Raw genomic sequence first — 10,403 nt, 5'->3', positions numbered from 1 at the left:
TTTAATATATTTTTGAAAACTTAAATATTTTTTATTTTTTTTTGTCTAGTACATAAATTCCAATAAAACTCAGTCTAAATTCTGGAATTGGTCAATAATAAATTTTTACTTAAATTTTAATTTTTGTTTTTTTATTATAAATAAATAACAATTTTATTTTTTTTATTTGCTTTTCAAAACTAAAAGTTTACAAAATAACTATGGTCATTATTTAGAAGTTGGACTTTTTTCTATAAAGCTTTTCTTTTTTGAGGATTTTCTTTAGTTTTTAAATAAAAAATATTTATTTTGGAGTTAATCAATTTTGTAGTTTTCTTTTTTCGCCCTAAACAAGGACTTGTTAGTCTACCCGTAATTTATAAATACTTTCAAGATAAAATTTAAATTTTATATTTGCAAATCTTTAACAATTGTTTAAGAAAGTTTGTTTTTATTTTAAACGAATTGTGGTCCTTCGAAAGATTACAGTTTCGTCTTTAAATAATGAAATATGTTACAGTTATGTGTCTCAGAAGCTTATCGTGTAAGTTTGGTCTTCTTTAAATCTGTATTTTACATTTGAAACTTATTTTTTGGATAATATTTCTTTAAAGGATTTACACCTACAGTTTCTGCGTTCCGTTCCGTGACAGATCAACTGATTCGTGTTTTTCATACAAAAACTCAACGGTAATCACAGTGTTAAACTTACGACTTACACAGGTTTGCGTAAGCAAAAAAAAGAAACAGCTGATTCATCACGGAACGCAACGTAGAAACTGAAACTTTATTATTTCGAATGGAATAAAATCAGCATGCTTGGACATGCTTCGTCTTTGATTTAGTTTGCACCTTTGATATTAAAAGTATGTGAAAAATTAACAAAGTAATGCAGCGAAGATACTGGATTTGATTGCCACCAAAAAAGCAAAACACTTTTCCTGGGGGCTTAGGTGTATGTTTTGGAATTTGATGTATAATATATTGAATTTAATACAGTTTAACATACACTAACTAATTACGTTATTATGTTATTGACAATTGTTTATAAGTCCTTCGAAGTCCGAAATTGTTATTATGGCACAACTGTAACGGAATGTGTACCACAATAGTTTTCCTCTGTGTACAATTATTGCTAATTGTACACAGAGGGAATATAAGACGTTTTAAAATTATACACGCTTAATATCAAATTAACACAAAAGTGTTTATAATTTTTCAATAACACCTGTTCTCAAAGTATGTACGAATAGTTGTCAAATCAACAACAAAAATATGACGTTGTCAAATCATCTACGCAGATTGGATCTATCTTTTCGGCGTGAAAATGAAACACAACGTTGCGTTATTGAAATGTCAACAATGCATTTTCCAAATCACAACGATATTTGCCGAAGTAACACAAAGTGTAATCAAAATGACAACAATGAGTTGTTGAAATGACAACTACAGTTAAGATTGTCTTAAACTTGTGTCATTAATAGATCTAAAAACACTGAACACCTCAAAAAACACTGAACACCGCTTGTTTCGAAATAGAATGATTTGTGGCAAACGTAAAATTTTAAATCGATCCGATTTTGATAACTGGTTGAAGGGCCATTGCTAGTTCATATATTGAAGCTATAAATGGCCTATAATTGTACACGAATAGCTCATAACAATCGCCTAATAGCTGTACATAATGCAAAGAAATCTTTCAAGGATTTATTATTCACAAATACAAACTTCCTAAAATCAATAGAATTACAAAAACATTCCTCAATACTTAGATCAAATGAGACTTGCGATTTGAATGTTCTATAGCAGCCAACAGTTCATGTTTTTGTCTAACATATAAACGACCCTTTTTCCAGGGATTTTGCAAAAGTAAAGGTTTAAAATCGTCACGCAAACAACGTTCTCTCGCACCAATCACTGCTACTAAACAGAAATTATCCAACATATCAGTTGAATAAATCGGACCATTACTGCCTTTAAGAACAGCAGCCATATTTAGTTGTTTTACAACTAAATTAACTACCTCACGGGCGGTGGTCTTGGCGGTGACATGTAATTTAAGACTAGTGCCTGAAGCTAAGCCAGTATTATAGGCTGTATAGACTTGTATAATACCCGAGGGAGTATTAATGGCTTCTGTGTTGTCAGTGGCTAAGCTGGGACAACTGGTAGCAGTGTACTCCTCTTGACTGCTTTGTCTTTGTAGATTTTTACTATTAGAAGATGAGGAGGAAGTAGGTGCTAGATTTTCATCTAAACTAGTGCAATTGGTTTTCTTGATTTCACTTTTTATGGTGGTTAGGGTGGTCTTCAAGTAGAGGGCGTTGTCTCTTAGATTAGCACTCGAGGCTGATTTGACCTTTTCGGCTGTTTTGATTTGTTTACTTTCATATTCTCCATTGTAATTAACTTTCAAAGATTGACATGAACCACCTGAAGCCGAATCCCGGCCTAGATATGGCACCGATGACGAATGTACAGTTATTAAGGGGGTTACTGGCGTTGAAGTGGGTGTAATATTAGAGCATGTACGTTTTCTTTGTAAAACTTGTGATTTTTGATTTTGTTGCCGGGCGGCCTCACTGAGCGTGTCATCTGACCGTGATGGTGGCATATTGAATATTTGACCAAAATCACTAACACTCGTTAAGACGGAATCAGTGGCGGAATTAAAACTCTGAGTGGTGTAGTGAGAGGTACCCGAATCTCCTGAATTTTTACGCAATGATACATCGGAAGTCATGAAATCGTTATTGACCTGTAGATAATTGGGAGTTGCTGGTGTAGCTGCATTAGTTTGAGTCGTCTGCATTTGATTTTGTTGCTTTTGATGGCTTGTCCCTGAAGTAGGAGTAGTGGCTTTTAAGCCTAGATTTTGTTCGGATTTGGAGTGTTCAGGTCCCATATTCATATTGCTTGCAGTAGAAGCTCCCGGTCCTGGCCAACTACCTCTACCCGAACCTGATTTAGTGAATTTCATATCTCTAATGGGAGGCTGTAGCAGTTGTGAGTTCTCATCAACCTGTTGACCAAAATCTAGAATTTCTCTCATAGCGGCGGAAGGTGGAGCATTTTTATCTCTAGCAAAAGCTATAACATCCATTAACCAGCGCACCGCTTTCCAAACGGCATTTAAACTGGAAGTCAATTCCTGTAATTTGGCTAGACGCTCTTTAGCAGTCTGCAATTCCAAAGTAGAGAAAGCTTCTCTTTGTGAGTGATTAGCCAAAGCGGTATCCAATTCCAAAATACACGAAAGTCGAGCATATTTTTGTATTATGCCCGGTTGGTAGGTACTTAAATGTATCATTTCAAAAGCCTGAATACTTAAACTGGCCAAATCCTCACGTTGCAGCAACAGCTCCGATTGTCCTGGCACAGCACAACTTAACTCTACAGATGGACAAATAATGAGAAAACTTATTTCTTTGCTATGCTCTATAACTTCCACATCATATAAACGGTGGGTGGAGGCCTCTTCTGGTTTGATGTTCATGTACTTAAAGAGTTTATGTGTAGCTGTAGTCAGATCGTACAAGAATAATCTTTGCACTTCGGTAGTAGCTTCTGAGTTGGTATTAAAATTTAAAGTAAGCCTTAAAGGACTAGCACTTCTACGGCCATCGTTCGCTCTATCTTCTGAATTCTTCTTTAACACCTGCCATTCTTCGGCAGTTATGTGACTATTATCTCTGACTTTGTAATGTGGCAAGACATTGGGTGTCTTAGCAGGCACAACCACCTGTATTTGATCCATAGAACATTGCATTTTCAAATAGCCTAAATACAAACCAGGCGTTAAACGTTGCAAAGCTGTCTGATGGTATTGTATCTGATCAGCTATGGATGTTATAAGGACCTCATTTATATTGTACTCTTCATGAATAGCTCCGATTTTCTTTTGCAATTTATTTACGGGCAACCAGCGGGAATTTAAAATGGAAACAACTTTTTGACTTTTAACGGATTGTATGCAGGTTAATACCACAGTACCGTGAGCATCTCTTAAAGGTTTATAATACAACTGGCCGAGATCATTAAAACCTAAGGCAGATTGCATTTGACAAACAGCTGACAGAAGTTTGGTGCGAAAATGATTTGCAGAAGTGAGATTACGTTCCATATCGGTGCGCAGTGATTTTACATCATCCCAAGTGCAGGCCACCTAATAAGAGAATACATAATAAGTTTTATAAAGTTAAAAGAATTCCCCACAGTTACTTACCTTCATTAGCCAGTGATAATCACTGTAAAGAGAACTGGGATACGATTCATCAATTTCGATTACGGGTAGAAAATCTTCACTAGTCACCAAAACCTTATCCTCACAGTATACAATGCTGGCTAAATAAATACCCCTAAAATGGATAAATTTTATTGTCTTTAGTATAACATTTTAAATATTTTGTTGTTTTTAAATTTACCTTCTCAGATGCTTTTGGAATTTAGAAGCTACTGAAAATAATTGTTTAATCGTAGTTTTCTTTTTGGGATTTCTTCTTTGCTGACTATTTGTATCCAAAGTCAATTCAGAGACATCAGCAGGTCGGGCCAAACGCACTGCTGTAAATAAATTATCCAACATACGTTGACGCCCCAAATAACGGTCCTCTCGATTATTAAGATCACGCCAACCTATTAAAAAAGATTATGTAAAATTTTCTATTTATGTATTTTATATTGAAGTACATACTTGATGGTACTACGCTGGCGGGCACGGACGTTTTATATGGACCCCATCCTTTAACATTACCACAGGCAGCACGTAAAAAATATCGTCTACCCTGTGTTAGACCAGATATATGACACTGAGTACCCATTGTACCATGAAAACTGCGCCAATCCATGAGCTCACGTTCGCCAACAATATTACTGAAATCAGCACGAGTTGACCATTGCACTGAAAGAGAAAAAAAGGATTAATTATACATTGAAACTTTATCTTTCATTATTTTTTTATAGAATATTAACTGAATGATCCATTTTTGATCGATTCTTACTGTACTTACTATTTTAAATAGTTAGTTCTGTTTATTTTTGGCGATGCCTGTATTTACAGTTTTTAGTTATAATTGGAAGATCTTAAACACTTGCCGATAAGTACTAACTTAGACTGTGATTTGTAAGCAACTAAATTTACAATGTCCAAACTCGTAACTAAAAAACCCTTATCTTAAGTTTGTCCTGAAGGTACCTGCTTTTCGCTTGTAGGTAAACAATTTAGTTCTTATTTGTTTTTTTTTTTTGTAACTTGTAGTGAAAATCTTTACGTGTTTAATTGTTTATATTTCCTTTAAATGTGTTTTACCGACTTTAAAAAGAAATATTCCCAAAAAATTTTAAATACTAGGAAACAATATATAAACACATTTTGTTTATTTTCGTATGTACATAGTTGTAAACAGGATTTTAACATCAAACATTATTATTGCAGTTTAAAAACTGTCATTGACATGCTAAACTCTGTTTATTTAAACTGTCAGCTGATAGAGAAGAAAAAGGATATGTTTGATTTTATGCAGATTTTGGAGATAAAATTGATTTTATGACATCTTGTTAAATAGTGATTAAACATAGAGAAAATTGGAGGTATCGTATCTAGTACACGGTACTTATTGATGTGGTTTTTAAACGTTTCGATATTAGGCCTTATCCAAAATTAACAAAATTTGAATTAAAACTTTTTAAATATTGATATTATCAGATAAATAACTGTTCATTATCAGACGCGGATCTACGGGGGGAAAGGGAAATTAACCCCCCTATATATACATATATATAAAATAGAATGTGTGTTTGTTTGGACTTTAAACGGCTTGACCGATTTTTCTGAAATTTTTCACTGTGTCTTTACTATAAACTATTTTTTACTTCAAAATTTCAAGTCAGAGAGGAGCTACGCCCATATAGAAAATATGTATTAAATGTCGCATATTTCAAAAACTGCAAAAGCCAAAGTCCAAAAGTTTTTAGAGATAACTTTGACATCCATATGTATATTTGTGGACACAATGGGCTGAATGGCTGTAGTGATAGGTCTACCACAACCATATTAACAATATACTGCAACAGCTAGAGTCCTAATGTTTCTACCGACAACTTTGATATCCAAAATGGGCAGGGTGGCTATAGTAGGCGTGCCACACCTATATTATGAACATGTGTATAATAATTTAGAACAAGAATTAGGCGGACCAGCAGCAGGGGGAGGTGCCACGCCCCCATATAAATTTAATACAAAAATTTGTTTATCTTTAAAACAGTTAATAAAATGGCGGACTTCCAATGAAGGTAGCCCCTTATAATACATTATATGAATTAAATACAAAAATTTGTTTATCTGGGAAACCAATAGAACAAACTTCTTCAAATTTTACACATAAAACTTTAATATTCATCTGAACATTTTGGAGAAAAAAGGGCGGACTTTCATTTGGGGGCAAAGGGTTACATGGAGTCACCATATGAATGAAATAGAAAATTTTCTATATTTGAAGAACTTTTACATTCATGTGAATATTTAGGAATAACGGGCGGAGTTGGCACCTTCCATATGAATTAAATACAATATTTTGTTAATATGGGAAATTTTTAGAACGAGATTTTTCAAATTTTGCACGAGGAACTTTATAATTCATCTGCTTAAAAAAGGACAGACTTTCAACTGGGGGAGGAGGCTGTGAGCTCCCATATGAGTTAAATAGAAAAATTCGTTTATCTGAGAAATGATTAGAGTTAGAATCGTTAATTCTACAAGAAGAACTTTTTCATGTGAACATTTATAGAATTATGCGCGGACTTTCAATAGGGGCTTGGCACCTTCCATATAAATTAACTACAACATTGGTATAACTGGGAAACAATCAGTTTTTTTTTCAAATTTTTCATAAATTACATTAAAATTTTAAATAACATTCGGAAAAATTCGCGATCATCATCAAGTGGGGTTTTTTCATTTATATTGCTTTTAGGGTAGCAAAGCATACTGGGCATAGATAGTAAAACTATCAAAAGAAATTACCTTGTCTATAATTCATCCTAAATAATTTACAATTAAATTCTAAACAAAATTTCGACAAACAAGTACAAGTAGTATATTTTAGAGTTAATTGTTGTTTGTGATTTCCTGGAAAAGAACTCAAACAGGAATTCTATTGAATGACATTTATTACCTTGATTAAAATTAATGATGCTTTGATTGTTTTCTTTTGTTAAATATCGATTCCCTTGTGTGAAGCAAAGGATACAAGTATAAACAGGAATTTACTAAAGCATATCCTTTAGAGGAGTTTGTGCTTTTAAATACATACTGTTACACAATGTTAACAAAGTAAATTATCCGGAATCTATGCAAGTCTATGTACAATTGCAGTGTAATAAAGTGCAGCAATAAGAGAGTGTTGGTGTGTCTCGTTTACTCAATTTACTTACATACCAACATAACAATCTTCATTGTATAAAATAGTACTTGTTGTATTCTACTCTTACAATCGAAGTCTCATTGTATTGTTCGTTGTTTTTGTTGTTTTTATAATTGTTTTCATATTTATTTACCTTTGAATTTAGTACCAATTGCTCCTTCGAATGGTTCAAGCATTTGCACTTGTATTGAATTATCACCCGTTACATCAACAACAACTGATGCTGGTGCATCTGGTGGTCGTGCTTGATCCCAACCCAATAGTAGACGCCGTAAACCTTTGACACGTCTTTCCCATATGCCAATTTGTTTGTCAACTTCATTGCCGGTACAACCTGTAACGGATGAACCCGTATTTCCTGTGAAAACATACATTAGAAAAGAAAAATAAATGATTGAAAAATGAATAAAGTTGAATAAGGACATTATATGTAATAATGAAGAGATAGTATCTGAGGATTGTTGAGAATGCTATATTGATGATTTGACTTTGAGAAGTGTTTGGAATCAATGCTTCAATTGACTATTAATGAAAAAATGCATAATACTTAGTCGGGTAAGGGATTTTTTAAGTATAATAGTTTTGGAATGAATCAAGAAGAAAATTTTGGAGATGTAAATGAGATTATATTTTGGATTACGATTGAAATATATAGAATTACATAAAGCGAGCTGTATATATAACAAATCCGAAGAAATACACCTAGGAATCTATTGGACCTGTTGTGTGCTCTTTAACCAGTGCCTCTGGTGGGAATCGAACCCACTATCTCCGGACTATCAGACTAAAGCACTAATCTACTAGAGGACACATATAAAATAATTAAAATGTCTTGTCTTTATAATGCAAATACCAAAATCAACTCAAGACAATAACCTACTTACAGATAAACGAAGTAGAACATTCAAGAAGGCTTTGTAAAATATGAAGTAACATTTCAATGTAAACAATTAGGTGGGTTCATATTAAACAACATATGTAATTGTCGACCAAAATTCGTTAGAATTTAATATAATTAACTAAATTTTTCCAGACATGTTCATATTGTTTTACATTAGTAGTTACAAATTAATCATAATGTTTGACCTTTAACCTTCACAATCTCAAATAGCAGACAGGAGCTTTTAAAAGACTCTAACCCCTTTTTGAGATCATTAAAGGTTAAAGGTCCATAACTATTATTTTTTTTATTAATTCTTAACAGTTTATTAATGGTTTTTTGAGTTTTTTTACACAATTTTAAGCTGCGGACATCCCCAATAATAAAACAATAATCGTAAAATTCATTTCATTCAATTGGCATTTTCAAAAGCTGTGCTCACTCAGACACATACATACAGACATCTATTTTATGTAGTTTGTATGTAACTGTTAGTCATTTAAGTGCACACATTCTTAACAGATTGGAAGACTTGGAAGTAGGGTAATGTGAATTCAGTTAAGTATAATGTTTTTCAAATTGTTTGGCTTTTCACAAACACCCTCACATACACATACAAGGAGATTTTCTTTGGATTCTATAGATGTATACATTTTATGTACGCCCTCTAAATTTTACACAAAAATTTATGCATTTTATTGGGGGTGGGGGGTAGTTGTCTAGAGCTGCAGTTTTCTTTTAAGTGCACAATACTTAATGTATGAGATTGTTTAATATACACATACATATATATTTTTAAGTATTATTACATAGTTATTATTACGAGAGTAAATATTTGTTTTATTGCTCTATGATTTACTTACCAATAATAATACTAGATATTGAGGGTCGTGATGAAAATGAAGGTTGACATGTACCCTCTAGACCACTTAAGTCATTAATACGCAATTCGGCATCTTTTAATAAACCATTCAATTTTGTACCAATGCTATCGACGGAAACTATAGAAGAGTTAATGAAAATAATTGTGGTTAAAAATTTAAATTAGTTGCTAGATAAAGATATATTAATATTTTTTAAAACAGTTAGGGAAAATTCTGTGCTATTGTTTAACGGTGTATACATATAAAGTTTGTCATTCCGTTTGTAATTTTTACAATATAAAATTCCGACTCAAATTATACACATACATATATGACCGATCCTTATAGATTGGGAAGTCAGTAAAGCCACATCTGTGTGTTAAATTAAATTTCTCAAGACCTCAGATATTAAGGGGATCCAAAACTTTAATATTTCTATCAGACATACTTTCGAGAAGTTTCCTATTAAAATTCATCAAAATCGGTCTATAAATAATTGAACAAAAATCTGAGACCAACTCAGAAACAAATTATAAGTAAAAACAACAATATCGATATAATGCAGTTATATTTTGGTAATACAGCTTATACTTGCTTAGTGGTTGATAATACAGTTTCATTTGTTTCCGTGTAATACAGTCTATATTTGTTTGTGTCATACTAGAATGCAAGAGGTACAAGTCGAAGAATATGAGGTAATTATTTGTTATTGTTTTTACTTTTTTGGATATCTAAAATGTAAAATGTCTATAAGAAGTCCATACATTAGACATTAGATTAGTCTATGAACTAGTCCATAGACTAATTGGTCTATTAACTATAACCAACTACTATTTGTCCCTAAAATAGTTAAGTGACTTATTAAATACTATTGCATTGACATCAGCAAAAATAAAACGAAGCACTTCCAAAAAAATAACATTTATCACTACTTCAAAAGTAGCACTAAGTGATTTTTTTAAACTTCTGTGCAAGTGATGTTTTTTAATGTCAAAAGAAGTGAAAAGAATTCAATTTCATTTAAATTTAAGATATGTTTGTACTGAAATCTTTTGAATTAAATTTTATTTTTGAGTTAATTGATAAATGCGTGTAATTTATTTAAATACAATTTCACTTCCCAATAATTTCTAAAAAAAGAACATAAAAATTACTTCCTGAGATTGACTTAAGATACAGATGCAGATTAAATTGGAATCAAATAAAAAGGACATCCCTCCTATAACAAGTCTGTGTTAAAATCATAACTTCTTCAGGTCT

At 32.3% G+C, this 10,403-nt stretch overlaps 1 protein-coding gene across 3 annotated transcripts in view; it reads right to left on the bottom strand.

The window, feature by feature from the left end:
- Positions 1-340: 340 nt before the first annotated feature.
- The window catches only part of LOC111678250, an 87,708-nt gene continuing 77,645 nt past the window's right edge, over positions 341-10,403 (bottom strand). For all 3 annotated transcript variants that reach the window (XM_046949814.1, XM_046949813.1, XM_023439535.2), the window contains 6 exons: positions 9,144-9,281; positions 7,534-7,758; positions 4,673-4,879; positions 4,404-4,614; positions 4,205-4,337; positions 341-4,144 (listed from right to left, as the gene is read on the bottom strand). In XM_046949814.1, the coding sequence (XP_046805770.1) occupies positions 1,748-4,144; positions 4,205-4,337; positions 4,404-4,614; positions 4,673-4,879; positions 7,534-7,758; positions 9,144-9,281 (3,311 nt within the window). In that variant the 3' untranslated portion in view covers positions 341-1,747. The remainder of the gene's footprint in view (positions 4,145-4,204; positions 4,338-4,403; positions 4,615-4,672; positions 4,880-7,533; positions 7,759-9,143; positions 9,282-10,403) is intronic.

This window comes from Lucilia cuprina, chromosome 4 (genome assembly GCF_022045245.1).
Source record: "Lucilia cuprina isolate Lc7/37 chromosome 4, ASM2204524v1, whole genome shotgun sequence".
Taxonomy (NCBI): domain Eukaryota; kingdom Metazoa; phylum Arthropoda; class Insecta; order Diptera; family Calliphoridae; genus Lucilia; species Lucilia cuprina.
The sequence above is the reverse complement of the archived record's forward strand: the minus strand, read 5'-3'. Positions and strand labels throughout refer to the sequence as shown.